Source organism: Ranitomeya variabilis, chromosome 1 (genome assembly GCF_051348905.1).
Source record: "Ranitomeya variabilis isolate aRanVar5 chromosome 1, aRanVar5.hap1, whole genome shotgun sequence".
Classification (NCBI taxonomy): domain Eukaryota; kingdom Metazoa; phylum Chordata; class Amphibia; order Anura; family Dendrobatidae; genus Ranitomeya; species Ranitomeya variabilis.
Window position 1 is genome coordinate 1,099,531,796 of NC_135232.1, and position 24,106 is coordinate 1,099,555,901.

Below are 24,106 nucleotides of genomic sequence, written 5' to 3' on the forward strand. Positions count from 1 at the left end.
TGTGTTACAGCAGGACATGTGCTGAGTGTTATCGTTCTTCTAATAGTGCATTCACCAGAGCTGTCACTCAAGAAGAAGGAGAGCCAGCCCTGCCGGAAACCAGGGAGTCCGGAGACTGCAGAGCTCTGAGCTGCCACAGTTTGAGACTACTCCCTTGATAACCTTGGTCGCTCTTCTCTGCACCCGCTGTACTTCAGCTCTGTCCTTCTTATATACTGGAGCCCAAAATTGTGCTCAGTATTCTAAGTGTGGCCACACTAGTGACCTATATAGAGGCAAAACTATGTTCTTCTCCCGAGCTTCTGTGCCTCTTTTACTGTATTCCATGATTGTATTTGCTTGGCCAGCAGCCGCCTGGCACTGGTCACAAAAGTGGAGTTTTTTTCCGTTACAGTTTGATTGCTCTGTCCACAATTGTACGTCTTGTCTTCCTCGGCCCCAGTTCACACTACCTTACATTTTTCTGTACATTAGACTTCAGCTGGTTTTTCAAGTGAGCCTTGGACTTTAAAGGGGTTCTCCCATCTCCAAGATGCTAACAACATGTAGTAGGTGTAATAGCCATAATATCAGTAAATACCTCCAATTAGAAAGGTAGTATAGTTCTCCTCATTAGCTATGTCACTTACCCCATGTACAAGGCTTTGCTGTAGCATAGGTGTCCATGGTTACGACCACTCATAAAGTGACAGTCAGCTGTTGATGGTTGTAACCATAACTATCTAAGCTCCTGCAATGCCTGCACATGAGGTGACTACAGCCGGTAGACGGTGTTTGCCTGCAGAAATCCATGTACAGGGAGGTGTCATGTGACTGCCGGACCAGTGGCCAGATTACAGCTGCTATCCGCTTACAAGTTACTATTACAGGCTTACACATGCAAAAGTAAAGTTACCAGAATATTCTTCTTGGTTTGCTAAAAATAGTCATCTGGGTAATTAAGATATAAACCGGTTTCTTCACAATGACCTTTTCATAATCATCCGGTATGTGCCAAGAACAAACCCCGGGCTATGTGACCGCGTCCTCCTCCCGTCCACACGGCACTGTGTCCTCCTCCCATGCATACGGCACCACGTCCTCCTCTTATCCATACGGCACCGCATCCTCCTCCCACCCATACGGCACCGCGTCCTCCTCCTGTCTATACGGCACCACGTCCTCCTCCCGTCCATATGGCAGCGCATCCTCCTCCCGTCCATATGGCACCACGTCCTCCCGTCCATATGGCACCACGTCCTCCCATCATCCATAGTGCACCGCCGTCCTCCTCCCATCCATACGGCACCGTGTCCTCCTCCCATGATCCATAGTGCACCGCGTCCTCCTCCCATCCATACGGCACCGTGTCCTCCTCCCATGATCCATAGTGCACCGTGTCCACCTCCCATCCATACGGCACCGTGTCCTCCTGCCATCATACATAGTGCACAGTGTCCTCCTCCCATCCATACGGCACCGTGTCCTCCTCCCATCATCCATAGTGCACCGCATCATCCTCCCATCCATACGGCACCGTGTCCTCCTCCCATCATCCATAGTGCACCATGTCCTCCTCCCATCCATACGGCACCGTGTCCTCCTCCCATCATCCATAGTGCACCATGTCCTCCTCCCATCCATACGGCACCATGTCCTCCTCCCATCATCCATAGTGCACCGCGTCCTCCTCCTATCCATACGGCACCGTGTCCTCCTCCCATCATCCATAGTGCACCATGTCCTCCTCCCATCCATACGGCACCATGTCCTCCTCCCATCATCCATAGTGCACTGCCGTCCTCCTCCCATCCATACGGCACCGTGTCCTCCTCCCATGATCCATAGTGCACCATGTCCTCCTCCCATCCATACGGCACCATGTCCTCCTCCCATCATCCATAGTGCACCGCCGTCCTCCTCCCATCCATACGGCACCGTGTCCTCCTCCCATCATCCATAGTGCACCATGTCCTCCCATCCATACGGCACCATGTCCTCCTCCCATCATCCATAGTGCACCGCCGTCCTCCTCCCATCATCCATAGTGCACCGCCGTCCTCCTCCCATCCATACGGCACCGTGTCCTCCTCCCATGATCCATAGTGCACCATGTCCTCCTCCCATCCATACGGCACCATGTCCTCCTCCCATCATCCATAGTGCACCGCCGTCCTCCTCCCATCCATACGGCACCGTGTCCTCCTCCCATGATCCATAGTGCACCATGTCCTCCTCCCATCCATATCCGATAATGTTCTGTGTAATCCCAGTTCTTGTTCCCAGTTGGTGCCGCTCTGACCTCTTTATCTCCAGTCCATGAGCCACTTCTCTTATTACTGTACAGACATGCCAGAAAGGGAACTGATAGCCATTCTTAAGAAATTCTTTTTCCATACAAAATTATTTCCATCACTTTCTTATTTTACTTTTTTTTTCTATTTTTTTTACTTAAATTTTTCTAGTTTCCAAGTTGAAAGTAAAAATAAAATCTGGAAATATAAATAGAAACGAGAAACCGAGTATGATCTTCTATAAATATTTCCAGATTTTATTTTGTTTATTTTAGACTTTATTTTCCATATTAAAAAAAAAAAACATATTTCTGTTCTAGTTGACTTCAGGCTTTGTTGACACCAAAATAATCAGGAGCCATCAATAATACTCCTGCTACAATGGTCCATGATCAAGGAGAACTCTGATCCCAACCATTAACCCCTGAAGTGCCTGTCAGGAGCAAACACGGCATCTAAGCGGTTAGGGGGTCCTTGTGCTAACCAGTGCTCCCTATGGCGAGGTGCAGAGGGATTGCTCCGGTAGTTTGGACCCTAACAATGACATTCAAATCTGATAGGCAAAAATTCAGCATTACATTGTATTGTACAAGTGATCCAATGTCTTTTTTTACCTTCTAGGCTAAAAATCATTTTATGCAATTGGGTTTTATTGAAACTGTTTGATCTATCTTTTGGCTTTTACAGGTTCTTTGTTTGCCTATAGATTCAACTTTGTCATAAATCAGCAGAGAGTAGATGAAAGGGTTACAACCTTTCCCATCAGTGTGAGCTCACTGCCGGATTCTCAGTTAACTCATTCTGCAGCCAGCAACAGAGAAAAGTTTATAGAAAGCAAACGGTGCAATATGTTTAATGAAACCCAATTGCAAAAATGATTTTTAGCCCCAATTACATGCATTTAGATGTAATAATAATGTCTATAAAATATATATATATATATTTTTTATGTTTTTTTTTTTTTTTTTTTTTTTAGGCTGAACTTGGCAAAGAAATCCATGCTTTGTCCAGTGCCGGTAAACCACTGGCCTCCTGGACGGCACAGCACGGCGCTCAGGAATGCCGAGAGGCGTGTGGAGGTCATGGTTTTCTTGCCAGTAAGTGACCAGAAAAGTGAATTACTGTCATAAGAGCGGACATGATTAGATCTCGGGATGGGGGTTATTACGCCTCACAGATTATCAGTCATAGTTCAGAAAAATTCCAAGATGTAATTAGGGATTACTGGATGCGTGTGCTCCTGACGGGCAGGTGACGCCGACTGATAAGACACGGGCTTTGTCTGAAGAAAGTCACATCCAATTATAAGCGCCAGCTGCAGGGAAGATTCCGATAAACTCCCTCTTAATAACTTTGTTTTGATCAAAAACTTTTAACCTGAACTTTGAATATAAAATGTATCTTGGTTGTAACTTTAAAGAGTAACCGTCATTTTAATTTTTATTTCATAAATCAATAGTACACACGAAAGTAAGAGAGCAATCTGCTTCTTTCTCCTCCTGGACTGATCTTTAACTCTCAATTCCGGGTTTGGTGAAGAGAGACTTTCCCATTCCTGAGATAGAAGATGACAGTTGGTGCTTTTAGAATTCTATGTAAGGAGGGAGGAGCTAGAGGCCGACACTTCTCCATAGAACTTCATGGGCACCAACTGCCATCTCCTATCTCAGTAATGGGAAAGTCTGTATTCACTGATGGCAGATTTTACCCGCGAATTGAGAATTTTGAGAATGAAAGATTCGTCCTGGGGGAAGAAAGAAGCGGATTTCTCTGATACGATATATTTCAAAGCTTATTATTGATTTATGAAAAAAATAAAACAACATTTTTTTTCTTTTAATTTGGAAAGTCCGTCCCAGTAATTGACAGTAACATTAAACATATCAGATCGGTGGGAGGTCCAGCATCTTCACCGATCAGCAGAATTTGGATGTAGCAGAATACCACCGCTCCCGGATCCTGAAGATCCGCCTCTATTCATATGGGACACTTCTACAATCATTTTATATTTTACTGTATCTGATGCACCTAATGTAAAAGCAATACAACTTTTGTTAAAAAGAAAACTATCATCTGACTACATAAAGCTTGTTTGTAGTCTGTAACCATGGAGACACAATCCATAACCGTTTATTTTTCTGTTTGCAGTGAATCGTTTAGGTGACATCCGCAATGACAACGATCCAAACTGCACGTACGAAGGAGACAATAATGTCCTACTTCAACAAACCAGCAACTATCTACTGGGTCTCGTCCACTCTATACATGAAGGTCAGTGTCCACATCCCAGTGCATCCACAACTTCAGCACTGCTACATCCTTATACCGGTTCTTTGTATAAAGGAAGTATGTCAGCCCCCAATTAACTACGCCGATATATGGGGGACTTGGCCTCTTTTAAAATTAACAAAATTCATAAGTAAATCATCTTTGTTGCAGCCGCTCACTACACTGGAGTGGTGCACACAACTCTTTGCTGCAGCCGCTCACTACACTGGAGTGGTGCACACAACTCTTTGCTGCAGCCGCTCACTACACTGGAGTGATGCACACAACTCTTTGCTGCAGCCGCTCACTACACTGGAGTGGTGCACACAACTCTTTGCTGCAGCCGCTCACTACACTGGAGTGGTGCACACAACTCTTTGCTGCAGCCGCTCACTACACTGGAGTGATGCACACAACTCTTTGCTGCAGCCGCTCACTACACTGGAGTGGTGCACACAACTCTTTGCTGCAGCCGCTCACTACACTGGAGTGATGCACACAACTCTTTGCTGCAGCCGCTCACTACACTGGAGTGATGCACACAACTCTTTGCTGCAGCCGCTCACTACACTGGAGTGGTGCACACAACCCTTTGTTGCAGCCACTCTCTACACTGGAGTGGTGCACAAAGCCCTTTGTTGCAGCCGCTCTCTACACTGGAGTGATGCACACAGGCCTTTGTTGCAGCCGCTCACTACACTGGAGTGGTGCACACAACCCTTTGTTGCAGCCACTCTCTACACTGGAGTGGTGCACAAAGCCCTTTGTTGCAGCCGCTCTCTACACTGGAGTGATGCACACAGGCCTTTGTTGCAGCCGCTCTCTACACTGGAGTGATGCACACAGCCTTTTGTTGCAGCCGCTCTCTACACTGGAGTGATGCACACAGCCCTTTGTTGCATCCGCTCTCTACACTGGAGTGGTGCACACAGCCCTTTGTTGCAGTTTCTCTCTACACTGGAGTGGTGCACACAGCCCTTTGTTGCAGTTTCTCTCTACACTGGAGTGGTGCACACAGCCCTTTGTTGCAGTTTCTCTCTACACTGGAGTGGTGCACACAGCCCTCTCTTTGCTGTGGCTACTCACTATAAAGGAGCTGCGTACTCAGACCACTCTCATGAGAGCGCTCTAACAAGTGGCCTCTGCAGAAATGAGAAAGGTCTATGTGCTCTTCGCCCCAGAGTAGAGTAGAGGTGACAGCGGCCTGTGGGTGTTCGCTTGCGCAAGCTCTGATCCGCACTAACAGTTGGCGCATGTACACAGTCTTCTCTCCAGAAAGCACTCGTTATGGGCACACTAGCGCTGTCACTTTTCTAACTGGGAGAACTAATGGAATATGGCTGTATTCTCCTGGCCGCTCTTCTTTCACCCAATCAATACTCAGACACATAATTCTCACAATTTCTTAAATGCTAGAATATCTCCCTGCTCCAAGCGCTCATGTTCTTCCAGGATTTATGAGAGAACCTACAAGAAGATGGTCTTGTGTGAAACATTGCTCCCTGGGGCATGGTAAGAACATGGCTAAGTCCCCGTCACATCTTACATTTTCCAACTACAGCTGGTAGCTTCTTGTAATGATGGATTTTTATGGACTTTTGTCTTCTCTAGTGGAGCACTTTGTGGACTCCATACTTCACGGCTGGGTTTACTTTCTAATTATTGATTATTTTTTAGCAGATCCTGTCTCTTGCGAATCTCCTCTGGGCTCCATACATTTCCTCAATGATTACAAGACAATCATGAAACAGAAGTTTACTGCCAGCACCGTCAGAGACTGCCTGGACTCTGCAGGTAATGGGGAGGCGAAGGATTGGAGTAAAGGGGTTAAAACGGGTCAGCTCTGTAGATGAGAGAAGCCAGGCTCATTAACTTACAAATTAAGTTGTCCTAACCCTAATCCTAAGGCTATGTGCACACTTTGCAATTTTCCCGTGTTTTTTTCGTGGTGAAAACGCTTACAAAACGCATCCCATTATTTTGAATGGAATTCAGCATTGTTGTGCCCATGCTGTTGTTTTGTTCCGCGAAAAAAAACGCATCGCGAAAAAAACACAGCATGTTCATTAATTTTATGGAATTTCGGCGATTTTGCCGCTATATAATTGTATTGGGACGCTCCGGGAAAAAAAAACGTGAGCGGATTTCCTGCGAAAGGAGTCCGGTTTTGATCAGGAAAATTCTGCCTACATTCTGCAACGTGGGCACTTAGCCAGATCACTCCAACGTGCCGGCCACTTGGGTAACTTGCCTGTTGTCAAGTGTAATCGGCCTCTAGTAGCAGAGATGCAGAATGATTACAGGATGTGGGGCAGGTCTTTGTCTCTCTGCTTCTATTCTCCTGTGTATCGGACTGTATATGGGCACAACAGGGAGGCTGGCTTTCAGTTTGGGGCTATTGGCCAACGGCAGGAGCCATTTGTGAGGGAAAGGATGTTCCAGTTCCTATAGTGTTGGCAGAATGCTGCTGAAAAGTAACCACCCACTACAGAGGACTGTATGGCAAGTTACGGAGCGTAAGAGTTGGGACAGTTCCTGGACATACTAGACTGATACGTTCATCAAAAGTAGTATTACCATGTTGAAGGACATCAGCAAATTTTTTTTTTTTTTTCTGCAGGTTATGTGTGAAAAGACAGGCACACCTTAAAATGTGCTATTACTTCAATATGACCTCCAGCCTTAAATGGGTTGTTTAGTTTGGCACGCAAGTCTGCAGTCACTCTATGTCACTGCACACTTGTGAATCCTCACATTGCGCACAATGCATGCTGTCAGGATTCTCCAGTGCCGGCGATACCCCCGGTATGGTGATCGGCCTCGCCAGCACACGGAGGATTGCTGTATGTGTCCAGGAGGAGTCCTGCGTCCTGTGTTTCCCTTGCAGTGATATCACTAGAAGTGTCTCTAGAATCGGGGTCATGTTGTGTGAGAATTCTCCGGGGTTTTTATAAACTCCACACCCTGATCGTCGATGGGTTTTTTTCTCCACCATTTCCACAGCCGGTGCCTGCAGTTCCTTCTCGTGTCATCTGTTGTTCGGCATAACGAGCAGATTTATACAATTAGATTACCCTGTATAGCTTCTGTAATTGGAGCGTTCTTAGAGGAATCTTCATGACCTCGTGAGATAATGTCTTCAGAGCCCTCGGCGCTCCCATCTTATTTCTCGGAGAAGACACTGTCGTTCCACTGCCGATTTTGTGATTTCACACGCAGTTGATTACACTCAAGGACCGAATATGTAACACATGATCATGCCGACTAGAAATCGAGGAACGACCCGGTATGACGGCCATATGCATTTATGCACTTGGTGAACATATATGCATCTGATGGGACATCCTCTTTAATATCGGACAGTAGCCCCCTAATGTTTATTCATTTTTGGATTCTCAGGAGGAGTCGCACTGACATATTTTTTCTGGATTGCAAGGAAATTTAAAAAAAAAAAAAATATATATATATATATATATATATATATATATATATATATATATATATATATATATATATATATATATATATATATATATATATATATATATGGGACTGTCTAGTCAAAAATGACTTAGAAGTTTGGGTGCAATAAGCTCTTGTGCATCGGGGTAGGACTGTGGTGGGGTCTTCGTGCTTTGCTCCCTCCGCTGCCTCCCATATCTTTTTTTTTTTTTTTACGCCGGCACCATCCTAAGATTGAGATCTTGGCTCATAATTGGTTAGGACAGCGCTGGCGCAAAATTTCAAACAGTAAGAAGATGGGAACACCAGAGGCAGCGGAGGGGCCATGGCAGAGCCGAAGACCCTACCCCCATCCCGCCCCACAGTACTGCCCAAAGCACTTATTGCCCCCAAACTTCTAATAATAATTAAACAACAACCTGGCTGCTGACTCCTACACTGAAGGTGCCTATAAAATCAGTATATTATATTATATATTATGCCCATACCTTTAATTTAACATGTGTGATCCTGATGACAGGTTCTCTTTAATAGCAGAGTTGTATGCGATCAGATCAGCAGACAGATGGTCAGTGGCAGAGATGGGTGTAATCAGCAATTGAATGGTTAACCACAGGCGGCAGTGAATAACAGGCACACTGGCCAATTGCTTGCAGAAAAGATTATACACTGGTGCAGCAACTTTATAGTGTGAACAGCACCAGTATCAGCAGAGAAGAGTTTGTTATGCATACATCAGACAAATGGTTAACCACTGATGTGATTTGAGGGCTGAATGCAGATACTGTAGATGATAAGCAAGAGTTTGCAGATGACTAGCCAGCTGAGAAAAATGGATGGTGAAACAAAACTCAGAAAGTAAACATGATAGCTTAATACAAAGCTACTGAATACTCAGACTGCACATAGAGCAGCTGTCTTAATTGGCTTTAAAGAGAATCTGTCAGCATTATTTCACACCCTAAACTATTTATATGCACCTGTAGCTTTTCAAATACAATTCCAGCAATACCTTTATATGACCAGTCCATTCCTCTGTTACTGAGAAATCAGTTTTCTTAATTGATATGCATATGTGGCTGAGTACTTATTTGTAGATCTGAAACTTCCGTCACTCCAGCTCTATTCCCCATCTAATGTCACCTCTTCCTACTTTCCGTATATATACTCGTGTATAAGCTGAGATTTTCAGCACATTTTTTGTGCTGAAAACGCCTCCCTCGGCATATATACGAGTCATGGTCCTGAAAGCCGGATGGGGAGCGGGGAGCCGGCGGCTGTAGCACAGTGACAGCTGCAGCCGCCGGCTTCCAGAAGACAACAATACTCACCCTCCGTTGCTGCATCTTCGTCCCTGCATCTCTGTCCCAGCGCTGGCGGCTCTTTCCTGTTCCTGTGCTCAGCAGTCACGTGGTACTGCTCATTAAGGTAATGAATATAGACACGACCCCACTCCCATAGGCGTGGAGCGCATATTCATGACCTTAATGAGCGGTACCCCGTGACTGCTCAGCACAGGAAGAACTGCCGCGCCAGGAACCTGACTTGTAAAGGATCCCTCACACAGAGTATAGATAACTGTCTGCTGAAATCCTTTGAATGCTGATCTGACCGAGCGTTCATGTGTTTTTAATGGAGAGAGAAGAGTAAGTTACTGCCATACTACACTCATCTCCTTTGAGAACAAAGAGTTCAAGGGTTACAGTCACATTGCCCATGCTGTTCTTCCTGACACCTTCTGTCCCAAGAGAGTCCGGAGGCCCACTCTATACCGTGGGGAAAATAAGTATATGATACACTTCCGATATTGCAAGTTTTCCCACCTACAAAGAATGGAGAGGTCTACATTTTTTATCATAGGTACACTTCACCTGTGAGAGACAGAATCTAGAAATAAAATCAGTAAAATTTGATTGTATGATTTCTTTTTAAAGAATTAACTTGCATTTTATTGCATGAAATAAGTATTTGATCACCTACCAACTAGCAAGAATTCTGGCTCTCACAGACCTGTTAGTTTTTCTTTAAGAAGTCCTCCTACTCTGCACTCATTGCCGATATTAATTGCTTCTGTTAGAACTCGTTAGCTGTATAAAAGACACCTGTCCACACAATCACACTCCGACCTCTCCACCTTGGCCAATACCAAAGAGCTGTCTAAGGACACCGGGACAAAATTGTAGACGTGCACAAGGCTGGGATGGGCTACAGGACGATAGGCAAGCAGCTTGGTGAGAAGGGAACAACTGTAGGCATAGCATAATAATTACAGTAGAAAATGGAAGAAACACAAGATGACTGTCAATATTCCTCGGTCTGGGGCTCCATGCAGGATCTCGCCTTGTGAGGTAAGGATGATTCTGAGAAAGATCAGGAATTAGCCCAGAACTACATGGGAGGATCTGGTTAATGACCTGAAGAGAGTTGGGAACACAGTCTCAAACATTACCGTTAGTAACACACTACGCCGTCATGGATTAAAATCCTGCAGGGCACACATTGTCTCCCTGCTCACGCAAGTACATGTCCAGGCCCGTTTGAAGTTCGCAATGACAATCTGGATAATCCAGAGGAGGCATTGGAGAAGGTCAGGTGATCAGATGAGACCAAAATATAACTTTTTGATATCAACTCCACTCGCTGTGTTTGGAGGAAGAAGAAGGATGAATACAACCCCAAGAACATCATCCCAACTGTGAAGCATGATGGGGAAACATCATACTTTTCGGGGGTTATCTACAAAGGGAAACAGGATGACTGCACTGTATTGAGAGTAAAATAGATAACGTTGTGTACCGCAAGATTTTGGCCAACAACCTCCTTCCCTCAGTAAGAGCATTGAATATCGGTCTTCCAGCATGACAGTTACCCAAAACACACAGCCAGGGCAACTAAGGAGTGGCTATGTTAGAAGCATTTCAAGGTCCTGGAGTGGCCCAGCCAGTCTCCAGACCTGAACCCAATAGAAAATCTTTGGATGGAGCTGAAACTCAATGTGACAGTTCCAAAACCTGAAAGAACTGGAGAAGATCTGTATGGAGGAGTGGGCCAAAATCCCTGCTGCAGTGTGTGCAAACTTGGTCAAAAACTACAGGAAATTTCTGACCTCTGTAATTGCAAACAAAGGTTTCTGTACCAAATACTAAGTTTCCATTGTATAAAAAAACGTATTTCATGCAATAAAATGCCAATTAATTATATAAAAATCATACAATGTGATTTTCTGGATGTTTTATTTTAAGATTCTGTTTCTCACAGTTGAAGTTTACCTATGATAAACTTTGTCAGTGTATCAGATTCTTAATTTCCCCACTGTATGTATATAATCAATTTTAATCAAATGTGTCTTATGGCCTTAACTGAGTTCTGACACAACCCTGCCCTACAATATTAATAACATATAATATTAATAACATTATTATTTATTCTATTGTTTTCAATATGGATCTAAATGCACAATGATAATAATGTTCAGAATTTTCTGTCTTTTAAAACTGACTATATGATGATGCATGTACAATCATGTTATGCTGATTAGACGCAGTCCCTATACAGCAAGTAGCTGATACTGTATACGGACGCCCCAATATTCCCAGCCGATATGGGACTGGCTACCATTCACTAATGGAAAACATGTTCATACTTAATTTATATTTCTCCAGAATAAGATGCTGGATAATAAGTTGTGGTGAGACCCCCGTCTTACATAAGTTTTATCTCCAGGGAACCGTACTATCGTCTATTACTGTTCCAAGCATTGTTACGGTCTGGTCCCTCCTTCTACATGATGTCTGCCCAGATTTCCCAATATTTGCCGTCATCCCCCCTATGATATAAATAAGAGCCGTCTGCGTCCTACATGAGACCCTTTGATGGTCGCCCCATTTACGCCCCGGCGCACAGCGGAGACACCGTGATAAACGCTTTCTTACAGCACTTGGGAAGATTACACAACACATCACTTTGAGGCAAACAATGGAAGTGAAGCGGAGAACAGCTGTGAGTCATGGGAACCAGGACCGTACAGAACGCCAGATGCTCCTTATCTCCCTCCCGGGTCAATGTTTGGGTGTTTTTCTTTCTTTTCCTGGAATTTCTTTCTATACAGGCTGCAGTTTGCAGTATAGAGGGCTTGGTTTTCTCACCTTCTCCTATATGTAGCAGCTTTGTGGTGTTCCGTGGTGTTAACAATTTTTTTTGTGCTATTCGATTGTGTTTCTTTTTTTACGCAAATGCTACTCAAAAAATTGCACACTAAGAGTCAATCTATTACATATCCTCTCCAATATCAGTAGGGCCGCCAATCTATTTCCCCAGAAGTTGCTGCAAGATTGACCTGAGTACTTTCCCATTATACGGACGCCATTGCCATCACTATTTTCTTTTGCTTCTCCCCGCTATCTCCGACAGATCCATTTTAACCCCTTTACTGACTGCCCTGAGCCCAGCAGGTCTGCCACTAATAACTGTTCCTTTTGATTGTTGTTTTTTTGTTCCCTACCCCCCTACTATAGACCCCGCACACACTTCTGATTGGCCACTTCCTGTGCATACTATACTGTACATTGTCATCAACTGCCAATCAGTGGCGGGGGTGTAGCTAAACAGATTATCTGGACTGCTTGGCACATAACATCTAGTCCTGCAGTGATAATCTACTGCTGATAAAACACTGATTGTATTGAAGCTACTGAGCAAGTGACACATTCTTGGAATCAGGCTCTCTGCCCCAACATCATGCTCCTCACATTACTTAGAGGAAAAGCCTGCCGGCATTGTGACGGAGGTGGGTGTGGACCCACTGTTCCATTGTCCGGGCTTACCCTGTAGGGGCGTGACTAAGTGACTACCTTGTTTTTACTGGAGCCATTGATGGTGAGGATAGGCTTGGACAATTAGGGTAGTCACCAGGTGCCATTCCAGGGCAGTGTCTGGACCTGTAGTAGCTAACCTATGGGTCAAGGTAGAAATGTGAAGCACAAAGGATGGAGACTGATAAGTGGTAAGACAGCCAGAGGTCGGGGCGGGCAGCACAGGATCAGAATACGAAGCCGGGGTAGGGAGCGCAGAGATCAGACAAAGCAAGTAAACTAGCCAGAAGAGCCAAAACTAACAGGCACCTAGACAATTTATAAGAGACAAACTGACACTAGGAACCTATGTTTAAGCAAGATTTGGAGGGAGGGGCTGGCTGCCTAATATATCCCCTGCTGGCAGGGCCAGGGAAGCAAAACTTTGCAGGACACTGCTGGTTAAATTCCTACAGAGTCTGGCTGTACCTCCCTATAGCCAAGTGGAGATTCTTCAGCCAAATAAGGATGCAGTAGTGCTGGGAGTATTGCAAGAGGCAGTTCAATGCAATGGCCTGATACTAGGAGGAGCAGAGCGGTGAACGCATTGAGTAGGACGGCACTGAGAACACATGCGAGTTACCGGTGTTACAGACAGATTCCCTTTACAGACAGAATCTTGCCTGTAAAGATGATGGAGTCCAAATAACGAAAAGAGAGAACCATGGCCTCCCTCCTCCAAAGCTTAGGGAAACCCATCTATGCTCCTGCTGTTGCCCAAGCTCCTCCTGGATCTCAAAATACAAGGTTTAGCTCATTCTACAGGAGAATAGAGTTGCAGGTTTGTATGAGAAGAACTTTGACCGAAAAACACCCCTCCACCTAGATGTGTTGTAGGGAATCTCATAAGGGCACTGCACCCTGAGAAATCCTTGTAAAGTTACTGAACAGTGAACACCTAAAAGTAAAGGGCCAATTATTGCCCAATGTCTGGAGGTGCACATACCCTGAAAATGTTAGTTAAAGGGATTGTCCCTTCAGGACACTCACTGTCACTATGCCCTAATTGCCATAGTCTGAGCATAAAGCTACTCCGGAGAGAAAGTTTTGCTCTTTGGGAATTCACTCCATCATATACCAAATAGACACCCCCTGGCATACCCAGAGACCACACGTTATTACCTTTCCAATTTTTTTCTTTTGCTTGGGAAAATCACCTTCTAAGGCTAGGTTCACATTGCGTTAATGGGTTAACGCTAACGGACTGCGTTGCACGGCGAAATTGACGCAATTAACGCCGTGCAACGGGTCTGTTAGCGCACCCATTGACAGCAATGTGATTTCTGCCTGTAGCGCATCGCTAGCGCATGCCATTTTCGGCATGCGCTAGCGATGTGCCTTTCTTTTGTGATGGACCTCGGACGCTGCTTGCAGTGACCGAGGTGCGTCCGAGGTCCAGTCCTCGCTAGCGCAGATCGGGGATCTGCGCTTGCGGGGACGGCGAACGCGGACCCTAGAGAAACATTGCGTTAGCGCAATCCGCTAGCGCTATGCGCTTAACGGATTGCCCTAACGCAATGTGAACCTAGCCTTACCAAGGTGTCCAGCTCAACACTCAGGAGGCTGCGTTACAAAGGAGTGCTGTCCATTTTATTTATTTATTTTTTTAATAAGACTAGGAACCCCTGTATAAATATTGGGCAACGATAACAATCGACAAAAACCTCCATTCGCCTTTTTTGTGTTAGGAGCTGGGATATAAGAATATCTCGTTCCCGTAAACAGTATTCAGTCACTGTAAGAATAACAACATAGAAGCCGGTGACGCTGAGCCCCATCTATCACAGGCAGGTCAGAGTCTTTTTTTTTTTTTTTGTTCTGTTTAGTCATCCTTTCTTCTTGTGGATTTTGATGACTGGATCGTGTCTTTCAAGGAGTGTAATAACACGTCTGCCATGAGCCATAGTGAAAAAATTTGACTTTGTGCAGGAAAAGTCTTTTCTTTGTACGTTATAGTCCCTTGTGTCTATATATTGAGGCCCGAGGCCAATTTATCTTTGTGGTTAGACTTGTTTTTATGCTTTTAATGGTACTGTTAATGGGAGAGGTCATTCTGGGGCCTCTACGGGTCGGAGATATACATGATGAGCATATGCTACCGAGTACAAAAGAAGACTGAAACTGCACGATGTGCATTTTTAGCGGTGGTCCACTGTATATGAAAGCCTAGTTTGCTGTCCAACTATTCACATACCACCCCGAATGTGGCCAAAAATTACTATGTATCATATATTTATTTTTGATGGATGTCTTTGTATGAAATAGTTTTGAAAAAGAAAAGCTATACTGACCCAACAGATGCCAAGAGAACACTTTTGCCATCTTTTGGGTAAAATAGGCTTTATAGATATGAGCAGTTGGGAGACTGAGGTGATCATTGCTTTGTTCACATTTCTGGTACAGAATGCAGACAGTCGAGGCAATTAGTCCACTCACCGAAATAGCTAAGTCATTTTAATACACTAGAACAGGGGTCTCCAACTTTTGTCTCGCAGCCCGCTCATGTTTGGCTCGTGGCCAGCTCATGTGTGGCTCGCAGCCAGCTCATGTGTGGCTCGCAGCCAGCTCATGTGTGGCTCGCGGCCCACTCATGCGTGGCTCGGGGCCAGCTCATGTTTGGCTCGCGGCCAGCTCATGTGTGGCTCGCAGCCAGCTCATGTGTGGCTCGCAGCCAGCTCATGTGTGGCTCGCAGCCAGCTCATGTGTGGCTCGCGGCCAGCTCATGTGTGGCTCGGGGCCAGCTCATGGGTGGCTCGGGGCCAGCTCATGCGTGGCTCGCGGCCAGCTCATGCGTGGCTCGCGGCCAGCTCATGCGTGGCTCGCGGCCAGCTCATGCGTGGCTCGCGGCCAGCTCATGCGTGGCTCGCGGCCAGCTCATGCGTGGCTCGCGGCCAGCTCATGCGTGGCTCGCGGCCAGCTCATGCGTGGCTCGCGGCCAGCTCATGCGTGGCTCGCGGCCAGCTCATGCGTGGCTCGCGGCCAGCTCATGTGTGGCTCGCAGCTCCCTGACATGTGGCTTGCAGCCTCCTGATGTATGGCTTGCTGCTTTCTGACAACTTGTTGCATTCTTATCAGGACTAGCGACTATATTTTATTTCGATACCGGAAGGAAAGATCGGTCAGTACTCGCTAAGATTGCAGGGTGGATTAGGAGGAGCCATGAAAAGGCTTTAGAGCCACTGCGGCTGCCTCCTCTTCCAAGCTGGTGACATCATCTAGTCAGTTGTTTCAGTTCTATTGTTTCTCCCAACCGCTGTCCTCTTCCTAGATTCTTGCTTTTCGCTGCTCGCTTCTCGTTGCTCCTTGGCTTCCCAATAATTTCCTTCAGATATCACTCACTCACTGGGGGGTTAGATACGCAGCTTCCCTTTAAGTATGAGATCATCATTCTTCTGTCACAAATATACTGGTCCAGACATGGCCACAAAGCACCTAAAGCTGAGCAGCCGCACATCTGCAGCATCTATGGCCAGCTGTCTGTAGTCAGAATTGGTCCAAATATATCAGAATTGTCCTTTAGAGGAATTCTACTTTGGAAGGAAATGCAAACAGTTTTTCCCAGGCTTTCACTATATTGATGGCCCAGCATCTGACACTTTGGACCCCACCAATCGGCTGTTTTTTAGCTCCGACGGCGGCCAAATGTAAACGATATACAGAGCCAAAACGGCACTGCTCGATACACCTCATAATGGCCATTGCAGGTACTGCACATCAGCTCCCATTCGCATCAATAGTGGCTGAGGTTTAGTATTGGATAGCGATGACTACACAGTGTACAGAGCCGTACTGTTCCGACTCCATACAATGTACATATCTGAATTCTGATCAGTGGGGGGTGCAGGGTGTTGATTTTATATTCAGACTGCGGTATAAATCGAAATAAGATCAGAACGCAATGCTCGGACTGGTCAGCGGGTCTCCCAACCCGTACTTGACAGCTTCATAGACATTTATGAAGCTGTCACACCCTGGTTGGCAGAGCCGCCTGCCTGTCCGAGCATTGTGCTCCGATCACAGTCTAATTTACTTACTAATTTACTAGGCATGCGTCCTAAGCGTACTGTATGTCATCAATATAGTATGCTTGGAAAATCTCTTTAAAGGGAACCTGTCACCCCCAAAATCGAAGGTGAGCTAAGCCCGCCAGCATCAGGGGCTTATCTACAGCATTCTGGAATGCTGTAGATAAGCCCCCGATGTATCCTAAAAGATGAGAAAAAGAGGTTAGATTATACTCACCTGGGGGGGCGGTCCGATCCAATGGGCATCGCGGTCCGGTCCGGGGCCTCCTATCTTCATCAGATGACGTCCTCTTCTTGTCTTCACGCTCCGGCGCAGGCGTACTTTGTCTGCCCTATTGAGGACAGAGCAAAGTACTGCAGTGCGCAGGTGCCGGGCCTCTCTGACCTTTCCTGGCGCCTGTGCACTGCAGTACTTTGCTCTGCCCTCAACAGGGCAGACTAAGTACGCTGGAGCCGCAGCGTGAAGACAAGAAAAGGACGTCACCGTAAGAAGATAGGAGGCCCCGAACCGTGACGTCCATCGGAGCGGACCGCAGCGGGACCGCCCCTGGGTCAGTATAATCTAACCTCTTTTTCTCATCTTTCAGGATACATCGGGGGCTTATCTACAGCATTCCAGAATGCTGTAGATAAGCCCCTGATGCTGGTGGGCTTAGCTCGACTTCGATTTTGGGGGTGACAGGTTCCCTTTAAGGAAAAAAAAAAAAAAAAAAGTCTCTTACAGTAACTTGAACTGCTATCCTTATCCCCAAAAGACAAGCCAAAAATGTAGAAAAGAACCTTGCTCCATTGCCAGATTTTCAAGAATGTCTCAGTACCTACCTGTTATTCACCTCTAAATGTAGTAAAGGTTTGGAATAACTTTAATTACTCACCGTTAGTGATGAGCGAGTATACTCTTTGCTCAGGTGATCTCCGAGTATTTTTTAGTGCTCAGAGATTTAGTTTTCATCACCGCAGTTGAATGATTTACAGCTATTAGCCAGCTTGATTACATGTGGGGATTCCCTAGCAACCAGGCAACCCCCACATGTACTCAGCCTGGCTAGTAGCTGTAAATCATTCAGCTGAGGTGATTAAAACTAAATCTCCGAACACTAACAAATATTCGGAGATCACCCGAGCAACGAGTATACTCGCTCATCACTACTCACCATCCTTTATCTCACTTTTATAAATAATGTGATTGACAATTTGCAAATCACTTTATTTATAAACCAGATGGAGGCCCGATGCTATCGCATCGGGAGGGCGGTAATGGCACGATGGGAGCAGGCTTTGCAGCATTGAGAATCTCCCCCCCCCCCCCATGTGCTGACTTCTCCCATCTGTGCTCTCTTCTCTGACCTGTCTACCCCATGTGCTATCCCCCTTGTCTGCTGTGTCCTTCCTGTGCTGTGTTCTCCCCTCAAAGACAATACTGACATTACAGCAGGAGATCGCAGAGGATACATTTTGTGAGGTAAAATATTGTTTAAAAACAGTCAGTGAAATATTTTACCTGATAAAATGAATCCACTGTGATCTCCTGCTGTAATATCAGTATTGTCTTTTGCTTCCTCCCTTGCCCAGGACATGTTGTATGCTCCGTACATGGTACATGTGTGCGTGTGGTGCGTATGGCATATACAGTGTGTATTTGTGTGTGTGTGGTGCGAACGGCGTATACAGTGTGTGTGTGTGTGTGTGTGGTACCATTCAAGAGTCTGGTACCACCAGCAGTTTCCATACTGAGACACCCATCACTTGGGTGTCCCAATATGGCAATCGGTGAACTTCCGGCGCTTGGAATTCTGGGATCCAGACACATCTGGACGGAACAGGATGTGAAGACATTACAAGGTAAGTATATATATATATATATATATATATATATATATATATATTAAGATTATGTTGTCTTTAAAAAAAAAAAACATGAAAAGTAGGTATCATACTTTGGTTTATGGGAAGTGAGGTGGGCTTCTAGTTCAGGGCGGGCAGGCCATTAGATGATGACAGGAGCAATATGTACTGGGAAGTCGGGGAAAGGAAGTTCTAGCTCCTATAGTTCTGACAGATTTCTGGTGAAATTGAATCAACCATGAGAAAGAGTGTGTCAGGACTCTGAACATTTTTTATTACCTTTTGTGCATTACTGCCCTTTTCCAAGATGGCATCTTTGGTCTCATGTGCACTGTGTCTTCCTGCTATAAAACTCCACCCCAGCCTTCAGTCTGTGCTAGAGTGTTCTGCCTTGCATCCAGCTCCTGACCTCTGGTTACTCCCTGGCTATACACCTGCTCCAGTGAACCTGTGGTGATCCTGCTACTCTGCTCTGAGTTCCTGCTGCATACATCAGTTCCAGTAATCCTCCTTCATCTGCTGCTCGTGTTTACTTCCATCTGCATTTGCTGGACATGTAAGCTGTTGCTGCTCTGCAAAAACCTGAGACTATTACCCAGGCCTCCCTGGTTGAGCTAAGATATTACTTGAACTGCCTTATAAGCATATCTATCTGTGTTTTGGACTAAGCAAGGACTTATTCGTGTCAAGTATCCTCAAGAATAATTGTGCTTCATAGACTTTCTGCGTGATAGACTGCTAAGCTGCATTTAATATTTACTCCAGCGTAGGCAGGAGAAGTTTGCTGCATTTAACCGTATTTCTAACTTTTCCCTTCCTTCCAAAGAGCCTGCAGGTAGGTAAAACGTCTCGGGAGGTGGAGGAGGTGCCCGTGCAAATTGATTCCGTTCAGAGGCGCCAGATCAATGAGCGCCAGGAGCATCGCCTTCGTGAAAGTCTATGTTTCTACTGCGGCCAGTCTGACCACTTCTTGATCAATTGTCCTGAGTGTCCTAGACAGCCTAACAAGGTGCTAGCAGCAGTAGGGGAGTATGACAACTGTGATGATGAATCTGACATCTCTGAATGTAGCCTGCCTTTAAACGCTGTATTCCATTCACTTTCTATGACTTCACCCCCCAAGGAGCTTAAGGAAAAGAACTCTCACTGTTCTCTCCCTATTAAGATCCTGTGTCCAGGACAGTGGATTTCCAGTGCAGCTATGATTGACTCTGGTGCAGGTGGCAATTTCATGGATATCGCATTTGCCAAGGAACATGGTATTGAAATTCAGCAAAGAGCCTCTCCAATTACCATGGAAACAGTGGATGGGTCACCTTTAATCTCTGGGCCTGTGGATCAGGAGACCGTACCCCTTGAAATTTTGTTGGAGCCTAATCATCAGGAGCAAGTTTCTTTCTTGCTAATTTCTTCTCCTCATTTTCCTGTGATTTTAGGCATTCCTTGGTTGTGTTCTCAGAACCCAATTATCAACTGGGAGACCAAGGAGATTATCTTTCCAACAAGGAGCAACTCAGCGTTAACAGAAGCTGTCCCTGAGTCCACGGCTACGGAACCACATGTACAGGTATTTTCTTTACCTCCAGCATATAAAGAGTTCTCTGACATCTGTGACAAGAAGAATGCAGATCAGCTTCCTCCACACAGGCATTATGACTGTCCTATTGAGTTGCTTCCTGGGGCAGCTATTCCTTTTGGTAACGTATACCCTTTGGCGGCACCTGAGCTTCAAGCCTTAAAGGAGTAAATTGATGAAAATCTGGCCAAAGGCTTCATACGTCCTTCTTCCTCACCAGCAGGGGCACCTATCTTTTTTGTAAAGAAGGATGGGACCCTGAGACCCTGTGTTGACTATCGGAAACTCAATAAGGTAACCGTACAAAACCGTTACCCTTTGCCTCTGATTCCCGAATTACTGGAAAGAGTCCGCCATGCTAAGGTGTTCTCTAAACTGGATCTTCGTGGGGCTTATAATTTGGTGCGTATTTGTCCAGGGGATGAGTGGAAGACAGCATTCAGATGCCGGTATGGACACTTTGAATCTCTTGTGGTGCCCTTCGGGCTTTGTAACACCCCTGCAACGTTTCAACACCTTGCTAATGACATTTTCAGAGATTTGTTGGACCAGTTTGTAGTGATCTATTTGGACGATATACTAATCTTTTCTGACTCTCTACAGGAACATGAAGAACATGTCAAAACTGTTTTAAGACGTCTGAAAGAGAACCATCTGTATATTAAGCCGGAGAAATGCGAGTTCCATCGTTCTGAGATACAGTTCTCAGGTTATATCATCTCTCCCCAGGGGCTGAACATGGAATCTGGTAAGATTCAGGCTATCCTTGACTGGCCGGTACCCAAGAACGTTAAGGAGGTCCAACGTTTTATTGGTTTTGCAAATTTCTACAGACGCTTCATTTGAAATTTTTCTGAGATTGTCCGTCCCATTACTTCCTTGACAAAGAAGGAAAAGCCCTTTAAGTGGTCATCACAGGCTCAAGAAGCTTTTTATCGGCTTAAGATCTGTTTCACATCAGCACCGCTGTTGATACACCCAGATCCAATACTTGCTTTCATTGTGGAGGTGGACGCTTCTGATAATTCTTTGGGCTATTCTCTCCCAAAGAACTGGAGAGAAGGGTCTGCTACATCCTTGTGCTTCTTTTTCCCGTAGACTAACCTCAGCAGAGAAGAATTACGACGTGGGAGACAAGGAATTGCTGGCTATTATTGCGGCTTTCAAAGAATGGAGGCATCATCTGCAAGAAGCTGCACAACAGATCATAGTACTAACTGACCATCGCAATTTAGAGTTCCTTAGATCCGCTAGATGTCTTTCTCCTCGTCAGGCTCGTTGGAACTTATTTTTAAATCAATTTAACTTTATCTCGTACAGTCCAGGTTCTCGTAATGGGAAGGCTGATGCTTTATCCCGAATCCATGCTGTGGATTCCGTACTTGGAGCCCCGTCCAAGACCATTCTATCTGATGCCAATTTCATCGGAGTTATCCACGATCAGGACTTGTGGAAGGAGTGCAGGGAGGCCTATGACGGTGATGTATTTCTGGCCAACCCACCTGTGGATATTAATCTTGTCTTTAAGGGTGGCATGTGGTTCAGAGATTGACGTATCTACGTCCCTGAGGTCATCCGTCTGCAGATCCTCAAGTTGGTACATGACTCCAAGTTGGCTGGTCACAGGGGGGTACAGAAGACACAAGAGTTCCTGAGCCGATTCTTCTGGTGGCCAACTTGCCTGAAGGATACCAAGGACTATGTTCTCTCTTGCGAGGTATGTGCCTGTTACAAGACTCCTCATGTGGCACCTACGGGTCTTCTACAACCATTACCTGTTCCGTCCTGCCCTTGGGGGTCTATATCAATGGACTTTATTGTGGAGCTGCCTACATCGGGGGGCATGAATACAATCATGGTGGTAGTTGATCGCCTGACTAAAGCTGCTCATTTCGTTCCGTGCACCGGCCTCCCCTCAGCTAAAGATACAGTGAACTTGGTTATACAGAATGTCTTTCGGTTGCATGGGGTTCCGGATGAGATCATCTCTGACCGTGGAGTGCAGTTCACTTCAAGATTCTGGAAGGGGTTTTGCTCTGCACTCAATATTAATGTCTGTCTCTCTTCCGCTTACCATCCCCAGACAAATGGTCAGACTGAGCGTACCAACCAGACTCTGGAACAATATCTAAGATGCTATGTCAGCCATCTCCAGGATGATTGGTTGGAGTTGTTGCCATTAGCCGAATTTTCATATAACAATTCTCAGAGCACCTCCACTAAATTTACACCTTTCTTTGTCAATCTGGGTTATCATCCGTGTATCTTACCTAGGTCTCCAATTAATTCTCCGGTTCCGGCAGTAGAGGAAAGGCTGACTGCGAGGAGACAAAATCTGGAGGTTCTGAAGGAATCCCTGACCACAGCTCAAGAACGTTATAAGAGATCAGCTGATAGATTCCGTAAACCTGTACCCATGTTCAAGGTAGGAGATTCCGTGTGGTTAGCAACTAAGAATCTGAAGTTAAACGTTCCTTCACAAAAACTTGGACAGAAATTCATTGGCCCTTTCAAGATCAACGGTATTGTGAACTCTGTGGCCTGCCGGCTGAAGCTGCCTAGGACAATGAAGGTACACCCAGTTTTTCATGTATCTTTACTAAAGCCTGTATCTCCTAATACCTTCCAGGGACGTGTTGTGCCACCTCCGTTGCCTGTGGTGATTGATGTACAATTTGTGGTGGAGGAAATTGTTGATTCCAGGATTCGCAGGAATCGGCTCCAATATCTGATAAGATCCCTGAGGAAGACTCTTGGGAACCTGTGGAAAACATCAATGCCCAACAGAAGATTTCTCGTTTTCATCAGCGATTCCCTGAGAAACCAGGTCCAGGATCGTCCTGAGGCTGCTTCTAAGGAAGGAGTAATATCAGGACTCTGAACATTTTTTATTACCTTTTGTGCATTACTGCCCTTTTCCAAGATGGCGTCTTTGGTCTCATGTGCACTGTGTCTTCCTGCTATAAAACTCCACCCCAGCCTTCAGTCTGTGCTAGAGTATTCTGCCTTGCATCCAGCTCCTGACCTCTGGTTACTCCCTGGCTATATACCTGCTCCTGTGAACCTGTGGGGTTATCCTGCTACTCTGCTCTGAGTTCCTGCTGCATACATCAGTTCCAGTAATCCTCCTTCATCTGCTGCTCGTGTTTACTTCCATCTGCATTTGCTGGACATGTAAGCTGTTGCTGCTCTGCTTAAATCTGAGACTAATAACCAGGCCTCCCTGGTTGAGCTAAGATATTATTTGAACTGCCTTATAAGCATATCTACCTGTGTTTGGACTAAGCAAGGACTTATTCGTGTCAAGTATCCTCAAGAATAATTGTGCTTCATAGACTTTCTGTGTGATTGCATTTTCCTCTGAAGTTTCCTATAGACTGCTAAGCTGCATTTAATATTTACTCCAAGTGTTGTGGACTTGAGTTTCTCTCTGCACCTGTTTGAATCACCGTGTGATAATATAGACTTTACCACTTATAAAACTGTGTCCTATAGTTGTCTTGTTCCACGCAAAGAGTCTCCTGAGTTATCCCCTATAATTATTACAGAGTGGATGACAAATTACACAGCATGAGAATCAGTAGAGTTCATGGACATATTAGACTGGTATGTATACCAAAGCGGTTTTATCTTGTTGTGGGGTTTGATAGCAGCAATGTCTTGTGTGAAATGACACGTATACCTTAAGTAAAAAAAGAACAAAGTTATAAAGCGAGGTGCACTTTATTTTTTCATTTTTTTTAGAATGTTTGAATTTCATTCTTTTTAACCAAGTGAGCAGTAAATGTTGGATCAAGCGTCTGGATT

The 24,106-nt window shown here is 45.4% G+C and overlaps 1 protein-coding gene across 7 annotated transcripts in view; it reads left to right on the forward strand.

The window, feature by feature from the left end:
• The window catches only part of ACOX3 (acyl-CoA oxidase 3, pristanoyl), a 94,499-nt gene that overhangs the window by 42,980 nt on the left and 27,413 nt on the right, over window positions 1-24,106 (forward strand). For 5 of the 7 annotated variants that reach the window (XM_077280068.1, XM_077280071.1, XM_077280074.1 and 2 more), the window contains 3 exons: window positions 3,250-3,370; window positions 4,422-4,544; window positions 6,219-6,335. In XM_077280068.1, the coding sequence (XP_077136183.1) occupies window positions 3,250-3,370; window positions 4,422-4,544; window positions 6,219-6,335 (361 nt within the window). The remainder of the gene's footprint in view (window positions 1-3,249; window positions 3,371-4,421; window positions 4,545-6,218; window positions 6,336-24,106) is intronic. The other 2 variants (XM_077280072.1, XM_077280073.1) reach the window with 1 other exon arrangement.